General features: G+C 51.7%; 1 protein-coding gene across 2 annotated transcripts; it reads left to right on the top strand.

The window, feature by feature from the left end:
• Positions 1 to 4,875: 4,875 nt before the first annotated feature.
• Positions 4,876 to 25,832, top strand: LOC103018329 (neuroligin-2). Of its 2 annotated transcripts, XM_057536478.1 has the most exons (13): positions 4,876 to 5,337; positions 11,089 to 11,141; positions 11,492 to 11,585; positions 11,988 to 12,059; positions 12,174 to 12,322; positions 12,577 to 12,670; positions 14,435 to 14,567; positions 18,071 to 18,121; positions 20,245 to 20,394; positions 20,568 to 20,753; positions 20,876 to 21,068; positions 21,450 to 22,046; positions 22,848 to 25,832. In XM_057536478.1, exons 1-13 carry the CDS (start codon positions 5,257 to 5,259, stop codon positions 23,725 to 23,727), a joined length of 2,733 nt encoding a protein of 910 aa, XP_057392461.1. In that variant the 5' UTR covers positions 4,876 to 5,256; the 3' UTR covers positions 23,728 to 25,832. The 2 variants fall into 2 exon arrangements, with proteins under 2 accessions (XP_057392461.1, XP_057392462.1); XM_057536479.1 differs by lacking the exon at positions 18,071 to 18,121.
• The last annotated feature ends 47 nt before the right edge of the window (positions 25,833 to 25,879 follow it).

Below are 25,879 nucleotides of genomic sequence, written 5' to 3'. Positions count from 1 at the left end.
AAGCTTCAGAAACTGAAAGTTTGCTGTATTGCTGTTCAGAAACCTGAAATTTTTCTTATTCTGAATCCTATGTATGAAGCTTATTTTTATTTTCCTTCCCTCTTTCCCCAACCACAGCTTTTAGGAGCGTCTCTTTATCCTAGAATTCTGAAATCTTCCATGGAAATGTCTTAGTGTTTTCTCAGTGGGTCTTTGCAATCTGGAAACTCACGTTCTTCAGTTATGGAAACATTTAAAATTTTTATTATTATTTTTTGGATGATTTTCTCCCTCCTTTATCTCTGTGATCTTTCTGGAACTTTTGTTGTTATTCAGATGTTGAATCCCATGGACTAATCCTATAATTTAAAAAGAAATTTTTTTTCTTTCCTTTCTCCCCATCTTCATTTTCTGGCTCTACTTTCTGGGAGATTTCTTTAATTTCTATTTTCCAACCCTTCTACTGAAATTTTTAAAATTCCCTAATTGATTTTATTTATTTATTTTTCTTCCAGTTTTAATGAGATATAATTGACATAGCAGCACTGTATAAGTTTGTGTGCAGCATAATCATTTGATTTACATACATCATGAAGTGATTATCACAATAAGTTTAGTGAACATCTATCATCTCATATAGCTACAAAATTAAAGAAATAAAATTTTTTGTGATGAGAACTTAACTTTCATATATATAACGTACAGCAATGTTAATTATATTTATCATGTTGTACATTACATACCTCCTTCTACTGAATTTTTATTTTTGCTCTCATGTTTTTAATTTCTAAGAGCTCTCTTATTCTCTGCATTTTAAAAACATTCTGTTTTTGTTTCATGGACATATGTTCTTTTCTCATCTGAGAATATTCATCATAGGTTTTTTTAAAAATGTTTTTCTCCTTGTGTAGTCTGTATTTCTTCTAAACGTTCTTTCTTTGTTTTGGCCTCCATCTTTCATTTTAAAGGCTTTCCTCAAATGTCTGGTAATCCTCAGTTGTCTGCTCATATTTAAGATCGGGACACTAAGGTACTGATTGGAAACTGTGAGTGTGTCTGTATGGGATGTAGGGAGGCATGTGGACCGTGAACTTTACTATAGGGTGAGCCGTGAGGCCATTTCCTTGAGGAACCCCTGATGTCAGTACCATTAGGTCTTTTTCCTTGTCTGGTTAGATTTCCCAGAGAAGATGCTTCCAAACTCCTGCCTGGAGGGTGTAAGCCTGGTTGTAGGTAATCTCAGAGCTGGGTGAAGAGGGAGTCTGGGGCAAGTCTCAACATTCAATCTGTAAACTTTCATTTAATCCCCATTTTCAGGATCTATCTAGCCATCCATCTATCAATCTATCCATCTTTCTATCTTCCTCTCTCAATCTCTCTGTGTATTTAGAAGTCCTAAGGCAGGACTATCCTGGCGGTCCAGTGGTTAAGACTCCGTGCTTCCACTGCACAGTGCATGGGTTCGATCCCTGGTCCAGGAACTAAGATCCCACATGCCATGCGGTGCGGCCAAAAAAAAAGAAAAAGAAGTCCTAAGGCAAGCTGGGGCATTCTGCTGACACACTCTGTATAGTCCAGCTAGAGTAATTTCACCTACAGGCAATTTCACCTAAAGGCAAGTTGGCTGAAAATCCAGTCACAGCTCCCACTGCTGTCAGCACAAAGTCCAAACTTCTGGCTAATCCCTCCAGGCTCTGGCCCAAATCCCCATTATCTGAAACATTATTCCAGCCTTTTTTCCCCAGCAAGTCAGTTCTGACCATGTTAGACTCTTTCCAGTACCTCAAATGCACTGTAGTCTCCCTTCTGGGCCTTCCGTACATGCCATTTCCCCATCTGAAATGCTGTTCCCCCTTTTCCCACTCTCATCCTTGGCCTGAATGAACAATGACTAAAGCAGATGAAAAAGAGCAAAAGTCAAATCTGAGAGGACTGTTGCTGCCAGAGGCTTGGAAATTGATGATGGTGCCATTTCCAAGACAAAATTCAGCCACTCCTGTTGCTTAAGGGTCCAAACCCAAACATTTTAGTCTGACAGCCAGCACTCCTGATAATCTGTCCCACTTAATTTCTCTAATTCTCCCTCCCTACTCCTCATCAGAATCACTGCTGATAGTCTAGTCCCTTTTATTATTTCTTTTTTTTTTTTAATTTTATTTATTTATTTATTTATGGCTGTCTTGGGTCTTCGTTTCTGTGCGAGGGCTTTCTCCAATTGTGGCAAGTGGGGACCACTCTTCATCGCAGTGCGCAGGCCTCTCACTATCGCGGCCTCTCTTGTCGCGGAGCACAGGCTCCAGACACGCAGGCTCAGTAATTGTGGCTCACGGGCCCAGCTGCTCCGCGGCATGTGGGATCTTCCCAGACCAGGGCTCGAACCCGTGTCCCCTGCATTGGCAGGCGGATTCTTAACCACTGCGCCACTAGGGAAGCCCCCCCTTTTATTATTTCTGCTACCCTCGTTACTGATGTTCCTTCTCAGGCACTCTTGAAGGCACCTCTTCTTTTGCCAGCCCTTTATTTATTTGTTTGTTTCTTTGTTTAATTTTTGGACACGCTGCACGGCATGTGGGATCTTAGTTCCCCAACCAGGGATCCAACCGGTACCCTGCAGTGGAAGCATGGAGTTCTAACCACTGGACCACCAGGGAATTCCCTGCCAGCCCTTTAAATACTGTTGTAGTTGAGAGTTTTATCATGGACCCAATCCATTTCTAAGTCACTTTTCTTTAGACATCTAATTTTCTCTTATAGCTTTAACTATGTCTAATACGCTGATAATTCTCACATTCACCTCTCTAGCCCAGACGTCTCCTGGGCCACACACTAGTGTGTCCATTGACCTACAGGACATTGGTTCCTTCAGTTAATATTTGCCGTGCCAGGAACTGTGCTAAGTACTGAGTATACAATGCTGGGGACAAACAGACCTGGAACCCAGTCTCTGATCTCATAGGGCTTACTCACAGTGTGATGGCAGAAGACAGACGCTGGATAAATGATTAACATTACAACCATGATGTGTGCCACAAAGGAGTATGGGATGCTTTGGCAGTGTAAGGCAGGGGACCTAAACCAGTGTGGGCATAATGGAAGGCTAATGAAATTATATTTAAATTGGGATCTGAAAGAGAAGTTTGTTGAAGACAAGGGAACATGACCACCTGGATGGTGGACCCTCAAACTCAAAGAGCGCAATCAAACTCATTGAACTCATCAACTTCTCCTCCAAAACTTTTTCTCGTATGTTCTCTCTTCCATGACTGGCATCACCATGCACTCAGCAATCCAAGGTAGAAATCTGTGTTCCTCCCACTTCTTCACTGACTCCACCCCATCCTTATCACCAATTCTTGTTGATTCTATTGCAAATTTAACAGGCTCAAATCAACCTGTACCTCTGTTGCCCACAGCCCTAATCCAAGGCGGTCCTCAGCATCTTCCTCACCTGCAACAGCTCCTCACAGCTCTCACTGCCTTCTGGGATGCCCTTTCTCTTTAATCTATTCCCCACAGTTGTAAAACATAAATCTTATTACATTATACTACTGCTTTAAATCTTTCAGTGGCTCTCCAGTATGGATAAAGTGAAGACCATTTTCCTTAACCTGATTTACAAGTCCTTCACAGTCTAGCTTCCCTACTTCAAGCCAAACGCTATTTGAACTAGTTGTGGTTCCCCAAAGGACATGTTCTTTCTGCTCCTCTGCACCATTGTAGTTCTTGTTCTCTCAAGAATACTCTTACTGCACTTTTCCTCTAGCAAATGCCTATTTATCCCTCAAATCTCAATTTGCATCACCTCCCCTGCAGTAGTCTTTCCCTATCACTCTGAAGAACAACTGACCATTGTTCGTCTCCTTGGGATTCCCTCAAAACTTAGTCCTTATCTTTATCCCATGTTCAAATGAACTCCATGCACTTACTTGTTTAAATGTGTTTGTCTGCTCCTTCCCCAATATATTATAAAATCCTTGTTTTGGGGACCACATCTTGTCTTTGTATCCTTACGACCTACCACAGTGGATGGAACACAGTGAGGGCTACATAAATATTTGCTAAATGATTACTGCACAACACATGATCCTAATTTCTTGGCTATTTTATTCACTTCTATCGAAATTTCTTACTTATCTTAGTTTACGAATCCTAAGTTTCCCTTCTACTATCCTTTCTCCGTAACAATTTTTCCTCTTTTGGATTTTCTCCGCATTTAGATATCAAATCTTGTGCTAAGTTGCATTTGCCTTTCGGTACTGCCTTGAAATCTTTCTTTAACCTTTCTTTGTATGCATGACCAGAATCTTCTCAAGGCAAGAACGTGACTCTTAAACCGCATTGTGCAGAGATACAGAGGCTCAAGAGAGTCCAGTCCGCCTTGTGGACTGTAAAGCCCAGCGCATGCGCACCAGGCCCCCCCTTTTTTTTTTTTTTTTTTTTTTGCCTTTCGACAACTTTTTTTTTTTTTTTCCTTCGGAGCGTGCGCACCAAGAAACACAAAGGTGGGGAAAGTGACCAAGCAATCATTCAGGCGCATGCCCATCCCTAATTTGTACACGCCTGCTGGAGCGCACCGTGGTGAAGTGGGTGTGGTCTGACCAGGAGCATCAGAAGTCCAATCCGATTGAGTGAGCTCTGTCCCTCCCTCCCCATGATTGGTTAGCTCTCAGTGTTGTGGGGCGGGAAAAGGAAGAGACAGGGGCCGTGGAGAGGTGGGGTGGCCAGGAAAGAGAACCAGTCGGGTTCTGCGCAAGCGCAAGTAAGCGACCAGGAGGGGGCGTGAGAGAGTGAAGAGGAGTGTGGAAGCCCTGATGCGCTGGCCAGCGCGAGCTGGGTCGCCAGCCTTGACGCCTGCGCCTTGGCCTTCGGGGCCCGCGCGCGGCGGGCGGGTGCCCGGTGCGCCTGCGCAGTAGGCGGCGGCGGCAGGGGCAGGTGAAGGCCGTGGAGCGGCAGCGGCAGCAGCGGGTCCCGGGACTGAGGCAGCAGCGGGGGCAGCGGCGGGCGGAAGCTGAGGTGACGAAGGCGGCGGCGGCGGCGGCGGCGGCCGTTTCCCTCACGGTGGCGGAGACCAAGGCGGCGGCGGCGGACGGGGAGCGGCCCGGCCCCGGCCCCCTGCTCGTTGGCTGTGGCAGGGCCGCCGTGGGGCCAGCCCGGCTCCCGCCCCCCGCGGCTCCCCCTCCGGCTCCTCCTCCGGGGAGACGCCGGGGACCTGGCCCGGCCCGTACTCAGAGCGCTGCTGCAGCCGCCGCCGGGGGAGTCGGAGGCGGTGGCGGCGCCATGGGCGGCCTGGCCTCTGGGGGGGATGTGGAGCCGGGACTGCCGGTCGAGGTGCGCGGCTCCAACGGGGCCTTCTACAAGGTGAGGCGGCGCGCTGGCCGGGGACGCGGTCTTCAGCCCCCTCCCTCCAGCCAGAGCAGGGAAGAGTGGGGCGGGATCGACATTCTGGAGCTAAGCCCTGACCCTTAGAACCTTAGACCCATGCTCCCACCCGCGTCCGTCCTGGGGGGAGACCTCTAGAAGTTAACCCCTTCCTCTTAGTTTTGACCCCTCTATTACACCTGCTTTTACCCGCATCTCCGGGATTGAGCATCAGGGCATTATTGTACTTGGTTCAGCTCCCCTCCCAACCCCCCAGAAGAGACCCCATTTACCCAGCGTCTCGTTGACTTTTCCTGTCTCTGGTAGAAGATCTGCCTTGGATCTGAATCACGTCTTCCCCACAGTCCAAGCACATGGAGAATTCTCTTTATTCTCCACTATTACCCCCTTGGGAAGGCCGTCCCATATTAGATCTTTTCATCTTCCTCGGAGAGGCCTCTGCTTACTGGCTCTGGAAGACTCACCCCACTTTCATCTTATATTTCTGTTCCCACCCCAAGGAGAAACGGTCAGACTCTGTTTATGACATTTAGTATCTCTGACCTCAGGAACTCTGGGCTGTAGCCGTCTAGTTGCCTCATAGCCATAAGGTGGCACCTTTTCTCAAGTCTCTCACCCCACCCCTTTATTCCAAGACTAGCTGGTCTACTGTTTTACCCAGGGATGGTTTTGTATTTGTCACCTCACTTTGACCTCATACATTTAGATCATTCATACAGTTTCTTCATCTTGAGGAGTGTAAGCTTCATATCCCTGATCTCTAAAAGGGGATCTCACAAGGATTCCATCTGTTAATCTTCTTCTTAAGGATTTCCACTTCTAGAAGACTTTTGGCCAACTCGCCCAGTTTGGGAATCCACTAGCCTTTTTTTAAAGGAGAAGGAGACTATCTTTAAAAGATCCTTGTTTACTTCAGCTCCCCCGTTGCCCAGGATTGGGTTTTTTAGAACTCCTTTTATTACCACCTTTTAAATCTGTTCTGAATCTTATTTTTTAGGACATTTTTTTCCCATTTAGATTAAGCCAGAGGGAGACCCCTCTTGCCTCTCAGGAATTTTTCTTTATGTGACTGTTGTTATTTTGAACCTCTTTGGACTTTATGCCTGGAATTGTCTCAGAGACTTTCCTGATTCCTGTCTTCTCTCATTTTACCCTGAGGAGCAAGAGCAGAGTTATCTTATCATAACATTACTTGTGAGGAGAAGAACCCCCTTTCCTTCACTTCCCCTCAAGCCTTTCCTCCCATAATAGACCTCTCCACCTTCGTGCCCTTGGAAATGACTTTCTTGAACTCCTTCCCTGTGAAGTCATATCTTGCTATAACTGGAAAGGGTCTCATATTTGCCCTTGGAGTAGGTTTCTGCCCCAACTTCGACTGGTAAGCTCAGTGTAGTCATTTTTGACCCATTCTAAATGCCTATTCATTTCTGCTTTACTTCCCTCACCAGATTTCTTTATATTCTTCAGTGCCTGTGGGTACCCACATCTATCTTAACTTAACCTCTCAATATAAGTCTTTAGCTTTTTATCCTAATATTTCTGTGTAATACCCAGAAACTACCTATTCCATTAGCCAGCTAAGATGGAAGAAGGAAGCTCCCAGCTGATTCTTTCTGTCATTTTTTTTCTGCATACTTTCCTAACTCATGGGACTTTTTCTTCTAGCCTGCCTCCATAGCATTTCTGTTTTCTTTGGCAAAGTTTCTTAATTCCTTTCTGATTCTGATAGAGTGCATTTGTCTCTTATATCCTTTTCCCCCAAACTTGCATTACCTTTATTGAAGTACCCTTCCTCATAAGATTTTAGCCTCATTTCCCACAGTATCTTGTCCTTCATCTGGGTCCTTCCCATCCCTAAGAAAAGTGATTCTTAAACTGAGCCTGAGATCAAGATATGATGTTTGCTTTTGTTCTAGGAAGCATGGGAGTCAGACACAGCTGGGAAAGATTGGTATCCAGTTCAAATTAACTGTGTGAGACTGCTGGGAAGGGACATGTTTCCCTTCCCACATATAAGTGTCCAACAGAAAATGTGTCTCTGAATCGTTCTCTTTTCTCCTGTGGGCTATGGCAGTGATAGACTTGATTGAGTGAATTGGGGCTAGGATGCTTTGAATCAGAGAATAGAGTTTGGACTTGAGCTGGAAGCCAGGTAATGTGGATTTTGTGTCCTGGCCACTTTAGCATTTTCTGCCCCATGCCTCAGTTGAAAACAACAGTAAATCCTTAAATTCAGACTAATCTTTCTTCAACGTTGAGTGCCATATAGATACTTGCCCAATCTGTCCTTGCTGCTGATTTAATATTCATGACTCAGCAAACTTCAGTGTGGTTCAAGGAGTGTTTACATTGCTTCTAGAACTATAAATTTGGGAAGGTTCTTTTCATCCCTCTCAGAATTGGGTCCTAGTGTTGTTGATCTTCTTCCAGGATAGAACTGCAAATGTCAGATCTGGGATCTAAGTTATCTTTTAGCTATCCCATCAGCTCTTCCTTTTCTGTCAGAACTTAATGTGTTTTGTTCTCTAAGCGGTGCTCTCCCAAATGAAATATCTGTTCACCTTCCAGGGCACAGTCATCCAACTTTCCAGACCTTACCTGGCTATCCCAATTCCAATTTCTTTGTTAAGGAATATGGCATCCTCACCTTCAACACGTGATTTTTATCCAGACCCTTCCTGATTTTCTTCTAGAACTCCCTCCTTTATTTTGAGAACCCAGGACTAGAAGATAGGTTGAAGGTGGGACCTAATTTTGTATCTTATAATTTGAGGAAAGTGAAGTACTTAGGAACCTAGGACTCTCACTTCCTCTGTCCAGTCCTAGGCTCTATAAGCCAAAGCTCCATAAGCCCTGGCCATTGAATTGAATTGAGTTATTATCCTTTGGATCTAGGTAGCCTTCTAGAGATTCACTCCACTGCTCTTGCCCTCCTCTGCTTATCTTCTCAATGAGCATGGACTGAGCAGAACTAGGAGCTCACTTTATACCACTGGTATTTTTGGAGGAAAAATACTGGGGTCATGTGGGTGGAATTAAGGAGCAGAGACTGACTTGGAATGTGAAGTTGAGGAGAAAGCTTGTTTTGGAGAATCTTTGAAGGAAAAAGACCCTAGAAGTATAAGAATGAGTGACGTTTAGTTGAACTGCTGAGTTATGTGAGGGAAAACTCCATTCTGAGCTTTGCATTTCTGCCTTGGGATCATGGTAGCTTGAAAAACCAGGGTAATGTTGCTACCTCTGCCTGAGGGCCAACCCTGACATGTTGGAGGAGAATTGGATTAGAGCTTTAGACATATCCTTTGTGAATGAGTGTATCTAGGAGTGGGGAGCTCTTTACAAAAGAGGCAGGCAAGTGATTCTCTTCCACTATGTTTTATCTCATCCCTGAAATGTTTTGAAAATAGCTAACTCTCTCTTGATAAACTGTTTCTAAAGCTTAGAGATAGACATTTTGGATAAAGAATTGGATAAAGTCAGCTGTAGAGGCTAGATGAAATGTTTAGAGAAATCCTTATAAAGGAAGAAAAGAGGAGGACACTTAAAAAGGAGCTAAGGAAAAAAGAAGAAAAAGAAAAAAAAAAAAAAGGAGCTAAGAGAAGAACCCAAAAGGGAAGAGAGGGATTCGGGCAAATAGAAGATGTGAGTGGAGAAGAGTAGGAATGGGTATTGATGGAGCTGAATGAAGAGTGGAAAAAATATTACAGAAGAAGGGAATGGCAGAGAAGGCTAAAGCATGGGTAAGTAAGAGGCTAGGCAGTAACCAGGAGTACTAATGCTGTGGGCAGAAGTAAGGCTCTAAGTAGTAAGACTCCATAACAAGGTCCTTTCCCGAAAGAAGAGAAAGATGACTGGTATCAAGAGTGAAATTTTAGGTTTAGATTTAAGGAAAAAACAGTGTATTAAGTGTTTATGATTGATCAGTTCTCTGAGGTGGGAGTGACACAAGTGTACATTTTTGGTGTTTTCTCTCCTAAGCTCATATTTTGTTCCTACCTGCAAAGCTCAGGAATTGTTCTTCATATATTAGCTTTTTGAAACCCCTAATTTTTAAAAAAATCTAATGAGGCATAATTGACGTACAATGAAGTACACCTATTTAAAGCATACAATTTGTTAAGTTTTGACAGATATATAAAACAAACCATCGCCACAATTTCTATCAATCCCAAAAGTCTTCCACCAACCACCAATGCCTTTTGTCATTATACATTAGTTTGCATTTTCTGATTTTTGACAGAAGCGAAAAGGCAATTCAGTAGAGAAAGGATAGTCTTTCAACACATTGTGCTCAAAGAAGTGCATATTCATAGGTTAAAAATGAAGTTTGATTGTATCTGGCACCATATACAAAATTTAACTCAAAATGGATCATTGACCTAAATGTAAAATAAAAACTATAAAACTCTAGACAAGGACGTTAGGTAAAGATTTCTTAGATATAAAACCAAAAGCTCAGATACAAAAGAACAAGTTGAAAAATTGGACTTACTCAAAATTAGGGATTGCTAATTTTGATAATGTGAAAAACAGGAGAGAAGGTAGGAAAATTGGGAGCACAGGGTTGAACGCATAGCTTTGGCTTCCTCAGTGAAGACAGAAAATAGGAGGTGGGGAATTCCCTGGCAGTCCAGTGGTTAGGGCTCAGAGCTTTCACTGCCTTGGCCAAAAAAAGAGAGAGAGAGAAAATAGGAGGTAGACCAGCGATTCCAGCTATTCAGTCATCCCTGTTCCTCTCCCTTGTCATCATCTCAAGTTTGGGGTCTTCTACAAATTTTATTACTCTTTTCAAATTCTTAGCAGTGTCCTAGCATTTAGAAATCTCACATCTTTTATTTATTTAATGGGCCGCACCGCTCAGCTTACAGGATTGCAGGATCGTAGTTCCTGACCAGGGGTTGAACCCTGGCCCACGGCAGTGAAAGTCCTAACCACTGGACCATCAGGGAATTCCCTCACATCTTTTAAATCCTAATTTTTCCTTTAGTAAGTTGTGTTTGTTTTGAATTTCTCCAGTGTTCTGATTATTTTCTTACGACCCAGGCATCAAGGCACCAAGTTCGCTCAGGCCTCTTGCTGTATTAGGAGCTAGACCCTTCCTCTCTTGGCAGAGCCTGATGTCCTCTAGGTGTTCCAGGACAACCTCACACTGTCTCATGGGATATTCTTAGCTTTGCTGAATGTTGTTGGTATTTTAATTGAACTCTGGCAAGCTGCTCAGCACTGCGTGAGGCAGACAGATAGGGAGGCCTCTGTGGGAGCCGTAGGAGACCACTAGTTTCCCGGCTGTTCTGATGCAGGTGATGTTTCTCCCTTCTACTTAATTTCTGTCTCATCTTATTTCCGGATTTTGCAACATTTCTTGCTACCTCAACATTCGTATTCCTTCACCAATACAGCTTTTTCTAGCCCTGTTTTTAGATTGCTTGTGTCCCCATCTAAAACTCTAGTTTAAAAAAAGAAAAAAAAAAAGGGAGTTTTCTGGTGGCCCAGTGGTTAGGACTCTTGGCTTTCACTGCTGTGGCCCCGGGTTCAGTCCCTGGTTGGGGAACTGAGATCCCGCAAGCCACAAGGTGCGGGCAAAAAGAAAGAAAAAAAAAAAGAAAAGCAAACAAAAAAACTCTAGTTTAAGGCCCTCTAAAACTGTCTGTTCCCTTGATGGCTGAGGTGGTGGTTGATTGTCATTTTTTTTTTTTTTTTTTTTTTACTTTGTTCTAAAATCCATTCTAGGGCTTTGTGAAGGATGTCCATGAAGACTCTGTCACCATCTTCTTTGAAAACAAGTAAGACCTTGGGAATAGAGAATCCAGCATACTAGGTCCTAGAAGGAGAGTGGAGAAGAGGGGGCGGCTGAGTCCCATGAGGCATGTATAATAGGTGGGGGAGAGCCAAGGGTTTGGGTGGGCAACTTATATGGATCCCAGGAGAGGAAATGGTGAGAGTGGGGGTCATTTGACTCCATATTTAGATTCTAGCAAGAGATGGAAGGCACCACTATGGAGCAGGGCCTGGAGTTTAGCGTCTAATCACCAGGGAAGGTGGAAAATGCCCAGTGGAGTAAGTAACCTCTTCCTGAAGAAACGGGCAACCACACTAGCCTGAATAGCTTTCATATCACTGTTTTCCCTTGCAGCTGGCAGAGTGAGAGACAAATTCCTTTCGGGGATGTCCGGCTACCACCTCCAGCTGACTATAATAAGGAGATCACAGAAGGGGATGAAGTGGAGGTAAGGTCGTTGGAGTCCACCTTTTCTAAATGTCCCTTTTCCCAGGATTCTGCATCTCCCTTACCCTGATACCAGTACCCTAGGCTCCTCACTGGTTGGTTCACGCTCCTTCCTCCATCCAGCTAGGCAGCCTGTGGAAGAGTGAAATGCAGCAGTTTTCTGTCCATCATTGCTGTGATCAGTCAAGCTCTCAGGGAGCTTCCTGTTTTCAGGAGATTCACTTTTCTTCCATTTATGATAACAGCATCTAAAATCCAGTGTTCTCTGATTTTAATTAGCAGCTCCTTCCTCTAGATTCCTTTATCTTAGTTTAGGATGCCTCCCAAGTGTCTTAATGCTCATTCCATTCTTGATGTTTTTGGATGGTCCTCAATATCTCTTTTATTTTCAACTTCTCTTCAGGTTTATTCTCGAGCCAATGAGCAAGAACCTTGTGGCTGGTGGCTGGCCCGGGTGCGGATGATGAAGGGAGATGTGAGTGATTGTCAAGGCCTTTGGAGAACTGCTGAAACACATATTTTAGTCAGAGAAAGGTGGGAGATAGAAACTCAGGTCATCCACAGCTTCTCCTTTCTTTCCTTCTGCCAGTTCTATGTCATTGAATATGCTGCCTGTGATGCCACTTACAATGAGATTGTCACCCTGGAACGGCTTCGGCCAGTTAATCCCAATCCCCTTGCAACCAAAGGCAGCTTCTTCAAGGTTACCATGGCTGTGCCTGAGGATCTGAGAGAGGCGTGAGTGTTTGGGATGTCGGGAGTGGGGGGCCCTCTTTACGGTCCTCATCTCTGCCCTTGTTTGTCCCAGCCTCCGCTCCCAGTTTCAGTGTTCTGTGTTCCTTAGGCCCTCTAGAGTCCCTTTTGCTCCCAGTTCCTCTGTTTCCTCATCCCTGTTCTTTTACTGCAGTCCTTATTTTTCTCAGTCCCTCTCTCTCTCCCCTTCAACTGTACTCTACACTCTGCCCTCTGAGCACGGTTCTCTTTCTCTGCAGCTGCTCCAATGAAAACGTCCATAAAGAGTTCAAGAAAGCATTGGGAGCAAACTGCATCTTTCTCAACATCACAAATAGTGAGCTCTTCATTCTGGTGAGTTTATTCTGCCTGAATTTCACCTAAGCCCTTTTCCCCTTTTAACAACTTTGCAAGAAGAGAAGAGGTAAAATGTGCTTATATTTATTTGTCAGAGAGGACTTTATTGCTCCTGACCTCTGTGGACCCAGGTTAGCCCTACCTTTCCTTAGTCTTTCTCATGTATGACCTTAATTCTGATTCCCCCTAAAGCCACCTCAGCACCCCTTCTCCCTAGCCAGAGGCCTGGTCACTAGGGCTAGGTTCTGACTGGCCAACAAGGGGCAAGAGGCAGCTCTTTTAGGGTTCTCTAGGCCCCTAGTCTCCAGCTCCCCTCAACATATATACTTCTCCCTCTATGCAAAGGCTGGGGGAAACTCTAGCATTCTGACTCATGCCTCTGCTCTCCTCCTCATGCCCTGAATGGACCCCATAACCAACCCAGCCCCTTCCCCTCTTCTTCTAGACGCCCCCCCCCCCCCCAGGGTTAAAGCTGCAGCCTGTTGCCGAGGTAGCATTGCGGGGCAGCATCCTGTCGCCCGGCAACCGGCTGCAGAATCAGGCACCTGTCCCTGGATTTGCCCCTCCAGCATCCCCTCCCTGTCTAGCCCCTGCCTCAAGGCACCTTAACTTCTGAGGGGAGAAATGGAGAGGGCCTGGGGTGCAGGGGTCTCCCCCACTACACAAATCCTGCTAGAATGAGATGTTGAAGGGAGGGTAAGGTGCTGGGCTTGTGCAGTCCCAAGAAAGACCCAAGTCTGGCCTGGGGTGGGAGTTCAGTGCCATGAAATTACAGCTCAGGAGTGATTAACACGTATAAACAAACCCACCACTTCCTGCTAATTAATGACTTGGTATTTTTATTTTCTCTTCCTTGTCTATCTCATCCCTTCCAGGGAGGTGGGAACTGGGACTCCTGAGTCCCTGAGGAGAACCTGCCTGGGAGGGATAAACAGCTGGAAGGGGAAGTACTGTACTGGGTCTGGGGAGCTGACCCTCCTTCCCCTCTGGCGGTCCTAGACATTTAACACATCTGGACCTCACCCCGGCCTCAGACTTTTCTATCTGGGTCCCTGCTGAGGGGAGGGGTGGCTGGGGTGGGGGGGGGGGAGGTGCCAAGGGGCCTGAGGATGGAAGGAGGGGGGCGACTTGGTCTGAATTCCGAGCCACTAACCACCTGTCTCTTCTGTTTCCCCATTCTTGTCTGTCTGCCCCGTCCAACTTCCCTTCCCTTCTTGCACCTCTTCTCTGTATTTGTCTGTCTGTCCCTCCTCCCCGCAGGTCGGGCCTGCCTTCACCTTCTCCCACTTCCTTCCCCTTCCCCACCCCTCGCCCCCTCCATGGAGAGGAACAGACCCCTTCTCTGTCCCGTCTAACCCAGGTCCCTCCCCACCCCCCTCCTCCCTCCCTTTCCCCCACCCCCTCCTCCCTCCTGGGGTGAGGGGGGCCTCCCTCCCTCTCCCCCCCCTTCTCTCTCTCTCCGAGGGGGGGGGTCCCCGATCAGCATGTGGCTCCTGGCGCTGTGTCTGGTGGGGCTGGCGGGGGCTCAGCGCGGGGGAGGGGGTCCCAGCGGCGGCGCCCCGGGCGGCCCGGGCCTGGGTCTCGGCAGCCTCGGGGAGGAGCGCTTCCCAGTGGTGAACACGGCCTACGACGAGATCCTGGGCCCTGGGCCCGGGCCCGGTCGTGCAGTTCCTGGGCGTGCCCTACGCCACGCCCCCCCGGGCGCCCGCCTCGTGGCCCGGCGTGCGCAACGCCACCACCCTGCCGCCCGCCTGCCCGCAGAACCTGCACGCGGCGCTGCCCGCCATCATGCTACCCGTGTGGTTCACCGACAACCTGGAGGCGGCCGCCACCTACGTGCAGAACCAGAGCGAGGACTGCCTGTACCTCAACCTCTACGTGCCCACCGAGGACGGTAAGGGCGCGGGCACCGGGTCGGGCCCCCGGTGGACACAGCCCACAGACGTCCATGCATACCCTCAGGCGCCGGCACGCCCCGGGCCGGGAGCTGGGCCTTCGCCGGGGCCGTGAGGGGCAGTGCGTCCCTGCGGGCTCTGCGTGGCCTCCCAGGGTGGTACGGGTCCCTGCTAGGCAGTCCCAGGAACGAATCCCACAGTCAGCCCAGAAGCTCTTTGTGCGCCCAGAGAGCCGATGGCGAGGGCAGCAGGCACTAGGCTGGGCCTACCCACCCCCTGCCCACAGAGGCACACACAGAGGGGACACTGAGGGCGATCAGGTGGTGGAGGCACCCATCATCAGCTGCCTAGGCAGCCACTCCGGCTCTGCCGCATCTCCTGCGCCCAGGCCTGGGCTTGTCCCCAGCCACTACCCACTTGAGCTGCACCTCCACCTCAAGGACAGCAAAGACTCCTTCTCCCCAGGCCAGAATGGGCAGACGTCCTTCTGTCACATGCAGGGCCCCTCACCTGTGCTGAGTGCCTCTTCCCCAGGATGCTCTGTCCCCTGATCCCTTATACACTCCTGAAGGATCAGGGAAGCTCCTTGCCAAGGGCCCCTCCACTCACAGCACAGCCCGCCCATCCCCAGCAGAACGCCTTCCGCGGGGCTCTGAGCTGGCTCTTCTTGACAATGAACTCTCTAGTTCACTACAGCACTGCTCATAGTCGCCAGCAGCAGTTCCCCACCAGCCAGCCTTCAGCACATCGAGACCAACCAGAGTCAGTACCTTCCAGCAGCCCACGGCAGAGGGTAATCAGCAGGCCTGCAGCCACCCCGACAGACCATCCTCACAAAGAGCCCCCACGTTATCCTTCCTACTCCCCGTGTCACCACTCCAAAACACCCGACACACACAGAGACCATCCACTCTGATAACACCCGCCACAGGCCATTTTCCAACAACTTTACATATAGGCTTGGTACCCAGGAACCCCACTGTACACCCTACACACCCAACACCCGCACATCATGAACTCAAGTCCCACTACAAGACCAGGAATTTCAAATACTCAACACTCAGGTCATGTACCCAACCGACCGGCACACTGACCTTGTGCTCTAGAATCCCACGTATCAAAATTCCCAGCACCTTCACACAGCATGGACGCCAACACTTGTCTGGAATTGTGTACCCTGTCACCCATCTAGACCTGTGCTCCCCAGTATCTCTGGGTATAGATCATGTACCCTAGTAACACCCATACACAGACCTTTACCCCAGTAACCCTGCAGCTGGATCATGTGCTCCAACAGGCTACTCACACCACAGTCCCCTACGTTCTCAACACCTCTCAGACATCACTTACCCCAACTCCTGCCTAGAGGTCATCAGTATCATACCTCAGGCTGTGACAGCACAGGTGGCAACCCTACACCCTACTCACACATCAAGTACTCCAACACCTCGCTCCCTGCACCCAGAGGACATGCCAATCACAGAACACCTCATGCACCTCAACACCATCACTACCCCTCCCCGTATAAGCCACGCCCCCTAGCCACCCATACACACAATGCACAGAAGTTTCTACTCCAATCCTGTTCAGATTCCAAGCACTCTGATAGACCACTTACCCCAATACATTCCACACATCTTCCCCAATATTCCAACACCCTCTGCCTCAGAGCCGTCCACTCTACCTTCCCTTGCCCTCTCATGGACCACCTACCCCAGCGCCCTCCTACCAGTGAATCATTCACCCCAGTGCCTCCAATAGGCCACCCATCTCAATGCTCTCCACTCGTGGACTCTCCACCCACATCTTCAGGTAGAAAGCTGTCTCGCCTGCAACGCCCCACTCAGTGGGCTATTGGCTCGTCACCCCTCATGTGAAACATTCACCCAGCACTTCCCACTAATGGACTGTCCACCCCAACACCTCCACACAAATTTCCCACCCTGCCCCCACCCCACCCATGCCCACACCTTCTGTATTTTTAACCATCGCTTATTGCAGACCTGCTTGGGGCTTGACACGTTCAGGTGATCTCACTGAATCTTCACACTAGCTCTGGGAGGAAGAGGTTGACTCAGACACACACACACACACACACACACACACACACTCATACACACTCACACACCCGCACACTTAATATTCTCACGCGCACATATGCCCTGCTGACTTCATCCCCATCCCCATCCCTATCCTGTCAGAGAAGAACAGGCCCTGATCCTAATGGGTCCCCTTGGGGCCATCACCACCATCTGGGAGAAGCCTTGCAGAGGCTGGCCTCAGCCTTACTGACCCATCCCTCCGCATGCTGGTCCCCAGGCCACTGAGGAGAAATTGATCAGCCTGGGGGAACCCCTCAGGCCTCTGGGTTCCAGCTCTCCCTTGACTAATCCCCCAATCTGAAAGAAGCCTAGAGCCAAACTCTGAGCCCAGTCTGGGGCCTTTCCTTGACAGGGGGCACACTTTGTGCCTCCCTGCACCTCCTGGCACCTTATATGTCGGGCTGGCTCAGGGCACTGTGTTTCCTATTCCCTATTTGTGGACTGAACCCCCAATTGGGGAGGGGGGCTTTTGGCATTAGAGCAGGGGTTGGTGGGGGGCTGGCGCCCCTGGTGGGGAGTTTACCATTTGTGGGGGAGGAGAGCAGGCCTGGGTAAGGGATGAGGTTGGGGAGGGGGGTCAGAGGGAAGAGGTGGAGTGGAGGGCAAGACCTGATGACCCCTTTCCCTGCTTCACCCCACACTGGGGAGATGGGGTGAGAAGTCAGGCTTGTGAGTGCGGATGGAAGAGAAATGCTGGCTGGTGAGAGGCTGGGATGTGGGCAGGCATCCCTCGCTGACCACCCCCCCGCTGGCCAGTGGAGAGCTGACGGCTTCCAGGGGCTGTGAGCTGTGGGGACGGGCTGCCCCAGCCCCATCCTACCCTCTGCCCGCCAGATTGGTCCAGAGGGAAGCAGAGTCCTTTCTGCTGGGACCCCTCCTCTCTACAGCCTGGGGGAGCGGGCAGGTGCTTGGCTGGTCCTGAAGAGGGCCTGCGTGAGTGGTGGCGCCCCCCGCCCCGGGTGGGGCACAGCTGGCCTTGGGCTCCCAGGCTCCCTGGTTGGCTTCCCCTCCCCTCCCCCCCCCCACCCCACCTCTAACACCGGTTCATTTCCAGCAATTAGCAAACACTTGGACAAGCCAAATCCTTTCCAGCCAAATCAATATGTCTTAAGACAGGCCTCAGCCCACTCAGGCACCCCACCCCCCCAAAACCAGCCTTTTCTTTGGGGCATGACTTTTTCCGGGGAGGGGAACAAAATTTGGGTTGTAGAAACGTTTTTCTCTTTTCTTGGTTTCTTTTTCTTGCAAACAAATTTTGCTTTTTTTGGCTTATTTTTTCTGCCCCTCACCCTCCCCTTTTCTGCTTTCTCTCCTCCCCTCCCCATCCACCACCTCCCTTCGACCCCCATCTTTCCCCACAAAATTGTCCTTTTTTCTCTGTTTTGTGTTCCCGGTCTTAGGTCTGCTCACAAAAAAACGTGACGAGGCGACGCTCAATCCGCCAGACACAGGTAGATTTAAAAATCCCGCTGCTGCATGTGGTTGCTGATGAGAGGAAGTTCTCGGCCCTGCCCCTAACTAAATGCCCTCACAGCCCTCAAGGCCCCTCAGTCGTTTTCCCAACTAAAAATGAAAAAGAAAAGAAAAGAAAAATTTGTAATAATTGGAAAAAAGAATTATGAAAACTTCAAACGAAATTTGAACAATGTTGGACCCACTAGAAAACCGGCAAGAAAAGCTTAAACATGGCGAAAATAAAGTGCAAAAAGAAATTGGAATGTCAGAAAAAAAACAAAAACCAAAAAACACCAAAGAATTGGATAAAATGTTTAGCTTGACAGACATTTGGACTGTTTTGAAACTTGTGAAATATAACATTTGAAAAAACAATTTTAATTTGGAGCAAAAATAACATTTGAAAAAAACAAATTTAAGTTGGCAAATTGATGACACAATTGAAACAGCAGAAACCTGCTACAGTTTCCAAAAAAAAGCCTGTCCGATGCAGAAAACGCACATTTGAAGCAAATTAAAGAATTTGGACATTTTTGAAAACAGGGCCCAATATCTTGAAGTTTCACCACAAAATTTTGAAAAAGTGCCAAGAACTTTTTTCTTTTTTTCCAAAAATGGATCTTTTTGGTTTCTTGTTTTTTTGTTTTTTTTTTCTTTTCTTGTTGAATCTGCCCCGAGAGCTTCTTGTTTTTTGGTTGTTGTTTTTTCTTTCTTTCTTCTTTCTTGATCCTGTTTTTTGTTGTTGGTTTTGAATTCTTGTCGCCCCAGCCCCCCTTCCTGCTCCTTCCCTTTCTGACTCCCCCTCCCCCCTCGCTGGGAGTGGAGGTGCTGGGTGGGCAGGAGCGGGGAGGAGTGAGGACATTTAGGACAGGACCTCGGAGGGAAGGAGACCAGCCTGAACTGTTGGAAGACCACTGGAGGTTCAGGAACAAAGGGAAGAATAGGATTTGGGGAGGACACAGAGAGGGCACTGCCCACCTAGGAGCTCCTGGCCAAAGTCAGGTGGAAGGAGGTGTCAGAGAAGGTCCTAAGAGACAGGAGGCAGGAAGCTGTCTGGGGGGGTGGAGGGGAGTGTCTCAGTGACCTGTTGGTTGACCTTCTGCCAGGAGGGAAGTCTCCAGCGGGATGAGGGAGGCGGGCAGAGGCACTGGGGACCAGCTGTGGAGGCCCAGGCCTGGATCTTATTTGCCGAGTGCCCAGGCTGGTCAGAGATTGCAGGTGTCAAGAAAGAGGAGGGCCTGGAGGCCAGGGGTGGTGCCAGCACGGGCACTGTGGCTGCATCGTGGAGGAGCTGCAGGGGCAGGGACCCTGGCAAGCCCTCTCAGACTCCCACCCTCTTCCGGAATTAGTTACCCCTCAGTCCGGTCTGTAGTGCCTCAAGAGCCTTCTACATATGGGAGTGATCATGGGATCCTTTGGGGACATGGCAAGAGAGGGGTCCAGAACTCAGGACTTAGGCCAGTTTGGGGGGTCCGAGACTAGAGCTGCACCCTGGCTTCATTAAGCAGACTCTTTCCCACCCTGCAGCCTCCTGCCACAGTAATTAGGCTGGGGGTTGCCATGGTAACTGGGGAGGTGACCTAGAAAGGAATTAGGGCGGGGAGGAGACCAAGCCCCCAGGGACCCTAGGGCCTGGCACCCCCTCACCCACAGACCAGGCTACCATGTGGAGCTGAGGCCCAAGGCCTGAGTCGAAGGAAACGCCAGGACCCTCCCAGGATCTCTAGCTCTAGTGGCAGCTTTGGGAGCTCGCTCTTCTTAGGAGCAGGAAGGAGATTTGCTGTGTGTGTGTGGGGAGGGGTTCCCCTGGGTCCAGCAGATGCCCTGAGGAGGGCCAGCCCCCACCCCTGCCTCTGCTAGGCTTCTTGGAAGGTCTGCCAGGCATGTGGAGAAGTGCTGTGGGGCACACCGGCAGGAGGTGGGGAGGGATCTTCTGCCAGGGCTAGCTGGGGAGGGAGGGAGGGGAATCCGGTCTTGCCCCCCAGGGATGGGAGTGACATGTCCCCTGAGCTCCGGGCTGGAACTCGGCAGGCCTGGGAGGTGGGCGGTGCTGCTTCTGGTCTGACTGTGTCCTTGTCCCCCATCTCCCGGCCCACCCACCCGCCCCCTCCCCACGCAGATATCCGGGACTCCGGGAAGAAGCCGGTGATGCTGTTTCTGCATGGCGGCTCCTACATGGAGGGCACCGGGAACATGTTCGATGGCTCTGTCCTGGCCGCCTACGGCAACGTCATTGTAGCCACACTCAACTACCGGCTTGGGGTGCTCGGTGAGGGTGGGCAGCCAACTCTAGGGGCTGGAGTCTGGGAGGAGGGCCTGCCGGCAGGGTTCCTCTAAACCCAGCAGAAGCAGAATGGCTTCTGGGCTGGACTGAGCTGCCCAGAAAGAGGGCAAGGGTGCTGTGACACCCCCAGGAAGCCCCCTTTCTTCCTCTACCCCCAGGTTTTCTCAGCACTGGGGACCAGGCTGCAAAAGGCAACTATGGGCTCCTGGACCAGATCCAGGCCCTGCGCTGGCTCAGTGAGAACATTGCCCACTTTGGGGGCGACCCCGAGCGCATCACCATCTTCGGATCTGGGGCAGGGGCCTCCTGTGTCAACCTTCTGATCCTCTCCCACCGTTCAGAAGGTACCAGCCACCTCCTCAGCCTGTCCCTCCTGTCCCCTTTCCCACACCCCCGACCCCACCAGGTCCCCCTTCTCCTCCATCAGGCTGATACAGCCCAGCCTAAAGCCTGCCTGTCCCACCAGGGCTGTTCCAGAAGGCCATCGCCCAGAGTGGCACTGCCATTTCTAGCTGGTCTGTCAACTACCAGCCGCTCAAGTACACGCGGCTGCTGGCGGCCAAGGTGGGCTGTGACCGGGAGGACAGCGCCGAGGCCGTGGAGTGTCTGCGCCGGAAGCCTTCTCGGGAGCTGGTGGACCAGGACGTGCAGCCCGCCCGGTATGGGGGTGGGAGAGGGCCAGGTCCAGGCCTCCATTCTCCTTGCTGGTTCCAAGGAGGTTGAGGGTGAGAGGTGCCCGCAGGCCACAGGCATGCCATTTAACCAGGAGAGGTGGGCTTCAAGCCCCTCCTGGGGCCCTGCCTTCTCCCAGAAGCCTTCCCTAAGCGGAGGTGCCTAAACAGAGCCAGTGTGCACGAAGCTCCGTGAAGTGCTTGAGGGAGGACTTCCCGTGCGGCCAAGTACCCTGAAGGGCTCAGAAGGTTTTAACTAGGGGAGAGGGGTCTTCTGAGCAGAGGACTCAGCAGGCTGTGAGCTGAGAGCAGGCCGGTGAACAGGAGAGCAGGCCGGTGAACAGGTTTTTTTGCTCCCCTTCTCCCCAGCTACCATATCGCCTTTGGGCCCGTGGTGGACGGTGACGTAGTCCCCGATGACCCTGAGATCCTCATGCAGCAGGGAGAATTCCTCAACTACGACATGCTCATCGGTGTCAACCAGGGAGAGGGCCTCAAGTTCGTGGAAGACTCAGCAGAGAGCGAGGACGGCGTGTCCGCCAGCGCCTTCGACTTCACCGTCTCCAACTTTGTGGACAACCTGTATGGCTACCCAGAGGGCAAGGATGTGCTGCGGGAGACCATCAAGTTTATGTACACGGACTGGGCCGACAGGGACAATGGCGAGATGCGGCGCAAGACCCTGCTGGCGCTCTTTACCGACCACCAGTGGGTGGCACCGGCTGTGGCCACCGCCAAGTTGCACGCTGACTACCAGTCCCCTGTCTACTTTTACACCTTCTACCACCACTGCCAGGCTGAGGGCCGGCCCGAGTGGGCAGACGCAGCGCACGGGGACGAGCTACCCTACGTCTTTGGTGTGCCCATGGTGGGCGCCACCGACCTCTTCCCCTGCAACTTCTCCAAGAATGATGTCATGCTCAGTGCCGTGGTCATGACCTACTGGACCAACTTCGCCAAGACTGGGTGAGGGCCAGAGGGGCTGGGTTGGGCATCCCTGCAGGTCAGGGCACACACCCCCTCCATCCTCAGCCCCTTCTCTCCCTCTCCTTCACACGGCCATCATTCCTCCATCAAGGCACTCTTGCCTTCTCGACTCAGACACCTGCCGGACAGCTCCTCTGTGTGTGTTGGAGATTCAGAAGAGTTGGACAGAGAGGTCCCTGTCTTTTCTGGGGGGGCGGGCTCACTTGGTGCCTTTGGCTCTGTGTCTGTCTCTCCTTCCCTCCCTTGCCCACCCAGCTCTCTCCTTCTTCTCCCAGAGCTCGGCCCTCTGTCTGAGTGCTCCCATCTGTGTATCTGAGTGTGTGTGAGGGTTTGTGTCTGTCTGTCTATTGCTGTCTCTGCCTCTCTCTCTTGAAATCCATTGATATCTCTGTTTGCTTTGATCTGGTTACCCTGTACTCGCTAGTTTCCCCCTGGCTGTCTCTCATGTCCTTTTGTGTCTCTGTTTCCATATGTCTCTATCTCATTCAGTCTCAGACTCTGCCTCTGTCACTGGTGGTCTGTCTCTGCCCTCTCTGCCCCTCTGTCCTCATCTCAGACTGTCTCTGGCAGTCTGGCTTCATCCCTATTTGTCTGTCCGTCCGTCCGTCTCTGGCAATTTCTCTGTCTCTTTGTATCCGTCTGTGTCTCTCTTCCCGTCTCCCCAGCTCTCTGCATCTCTGTCCGTCTCTCTCCCCATTCCTCCCATAGCACGCCCCCACCCCCGCCTTTCATGGGAGCCTCACCCTTACTCCTCCTTTCCCTGCCCCCCTGTGTCCACAGCGACCCCAACCAGCCGGTGCCACAGGACACCAAGTTCATCCACACCAAGCCCAACCGCTTCGAGGAGGTGGTGTGGAGCAAGTTCAACAGCAAGGAGAAGCAGTACCTGCACATCGGCTTGAAGCCGCGCGTGCGCGACAACTACCGCGCCAACAAGGTGGCCTTCTGGCTGGAGCTCGTGCCGCACCTGCACAACCTGCACACGGAGCTCTTCACCACCACCACGCGCCTCCCTCCCTACGCCACGCGCTGGCCGCCGCGCCCGCCCCCTGGTGCCCCAGGCACTCGCCGCCCGCCGCCTCCGGCCACCCTGCCGCCCGAGCCCGAGCCTGAGTCGGGCCCCCGGGCCTACGACCGCTTCCCCGGGGACTCCCGAGACTACTCCACGGAGCTCAGCGTCACCGTGGCCGTGGGCGCCTCCCTCCTCTTCCTCAACATCCTCGCCTTCGCCGCCCTCTACTACAAGCGGGACCGGCGGCAAGAGCTGCGGTGCAGGCGGCTCAGCCCCCCCGGCGGCTCAGGCTCTGGCGTGCCCGGTGGGGGCCCGGGCCCCCTGCTCCCTGCGGCCGGCCGTGAGCTGCCACCCGAGGAGGAGCTGGTGTCGCTGCAGCTGAAGCGGGGTGGGGGTGTCGGGGCGGACCCTGCGGAGGCCCTGCGCCCCACCTGCCCGCCTGACTACACCCTGGCCCTGCGCCGGGCGCCGGACGATGTGCGTCTCTTGGCCCCCGGGGCCCTGACCCTGCTGCCCAGCGGCCTGGGGCCACCCCCTCCCCCGCCGCCCCCCTCCCTCCATCCCTTTGGGCCCTTCCCCCCGCCTCCCCCCACCGTTACCAGCCACAACAACACACTCCCCCATCCCCACTCCACCACTCGGGTATAGGGGGCAGCTCGGGGAGGCCCCCCTCCCCGGCCCTCCCGGCCCGCTCAGAAGGCAGGGAGGAGGACTTGGCGACAGGCTTTTGTCGTGTGGAGCTGTCACACGTCGAGGAGCTTTAGGTGGACGTGGGTTTCCTCGCCGGGATGTGTGCGCTTCTCCGGCGCGGAGTGGCCCGTTCTCTTCTCCGGACCTGGGCCTTTGAACAACTGGGGGGGTGTTTTTTCCCCTCCGTCGTCTGGACACCCGTCTTCGATGTGTGGAGACATGGAAGTATTTTCCCACGTGGAGGTGTGCTTTCTCACGAGGGGGTGTGTTTTCCCATGTGCAGGGTGAGGTTTTTTTGCCGCCCTGGACACATGTTGGCTCCCTCAAAGAATTTCTGCGGGGATTTGTGCCCCAGAATCCTGTTCCCTCATGCCTTCTCCCACCTCCTCCCTCCTCCCACCCCCTGGAGACCCTGGAAGTGGTGTGTTCACAAACAGCGACCCTTGGCCACCGGACGATGCAGGGTGGTGCCTGGGAAGTAGCGAGGAAATCACAGCCCCCCTTCCCTGCCCCCAGCCCTCCCGCCCCGGCGAAGCATGTGTATCCCCCGTGGCACAAGTGAGGTGAAGCACGGTCTCCCCGGGCAGGCCTCGCCTTCCACAGATGACAGACACACATTCCCTGCCGCGGGGAAGGGAGGAGATCCTGCATCCCTGTGCTGCCTGGGAACTTGTCTTCCCCTGGGTCCAGGATGCATTTCTGAGTGGAAACATGTTCTTGCATGTGGATGTATGTTTTCCCATGCAGACGGCCCCTTTCTCTCCAGCACTTCCCCGCATCTTAGGGCCTCAGGCCCAGCACTTAACTTCTCACACAGCCGGTGTGAAAGGACTTCAAAGTGACAGAAGCCGAGGGGGAGGGACAAACCCTGAGGAGATGAGCAGACCCTAAGCTCTGCCCTTCCTTCCCCTCGAGTTCGGGGGGTGGGGGGCTGCGTGGCACCTGCCACCTGCCACCCACAGAGGCCGTGCATGTTTGACCACAGCCCTCACCGCGGTCTGAGGGCAGCCCTTCTTCCCTCCGTCCTCAGACCGTCGCTCATCCGTGCCAAATGGGTGAGGTGGGTTTGAGGGGCGAAGACCCCCCGAAACGTGCCAAGGATTCCTCAGTCCTGGGCCAGGGCAGGTAGGATACAGGAGAGGGGGAGGTGGCAGCTAAAGGGGTCCCACCTGCGTCCCTCTTCTCACCATGTCTCATCCCTCCCTCTCTGCCCCTGTTTTCCCTCCCCCCTTCACTGTCCCCCTCTGAAGCCATCCCTTCCTGGTCTCAAACCAGCTTCTCCCCTCAGCTGCCCACCCCCTCCTTTGACCTGCCCCCTCGTCCCTGGGCCACCAGGGCTGAAGGAAAGGAGCAGTGGAGGGGGGAGGGGAGGAGAGCAGGGGAGAAAGGCTTTCCCGGACAGGTTGGGGGAGAGAACGGGGTCAGCTGTAGTGAGGAACAGATGGAGGGGGCAGTGGGGGACGGCGCTGGGGCAGACACTAGCAGGAAAGAATTTGATTTGAAGGGATGTGTGTAAGGTGACTGCCCAAAGAGAAACGGTTTGGGCCTCTGGGGAAAGGAACAATGTCGGGAAGGGTTTCAAGGGACACCAGACGAGAAGGAGCCAATCCTTGTCTGCTGGCATTTTGTGGGTTCATTAGTGCCAAATTTGAATGGGGAGTGGAGTGCTGTCTTCCACTGACACCCAAATCCAGAATCCCTGGTCTTGGCTCCCCAGAACTTTGCCTCCTGACTGTCCCTTCTGCCCCCACCTCCACCCATGGAAACTTAGTTCTTTTCCCACCCCTTCCCCTGCCTGGTCTAGCTCCTTTCCAAACAGCCCTGCCCTCTAAATGCTAGGGACCTGGGCCCTGAACCCTGTAGACAGATGCCCCCCAAACTGGGGCATGGGCGGGGGGCTGGGGGACTCATGATTCAGCCACGGACTCCAATGCCCAGCCCCTGTCCCCAGAACAATTCCTTGACAATCCCATGTCCCCACCCCAACCCTTCGCGGCTCTGTACACATTTTTAAACCTGGCAAAAGATGAAGAGAATATTGTAAATATAAAAGTTTAACTGTTGGATTTGCCTGCTGTTATGTTGGGAGGTAGGGGTGGGGCTCTAAAGA

Source organism: Balaenoptera acutorostrata, chromosome 20, assembly GCF_949987535.1.
Source record: "Balaenoptera acutorostrata chromosome 20, mBalAcu1.1, whole genome shotgun sequence".
Taxonomy (NCBI): Eukaryota; Metazoa; Chordata; class Mammalia; order Artiodactyla; family Balaenopteridae; genus Balaenoptera; species Balaenoptera acutorostrata.
This window is presented reverse-complemented; position numbering and strand designations above follow the sequence as displayed.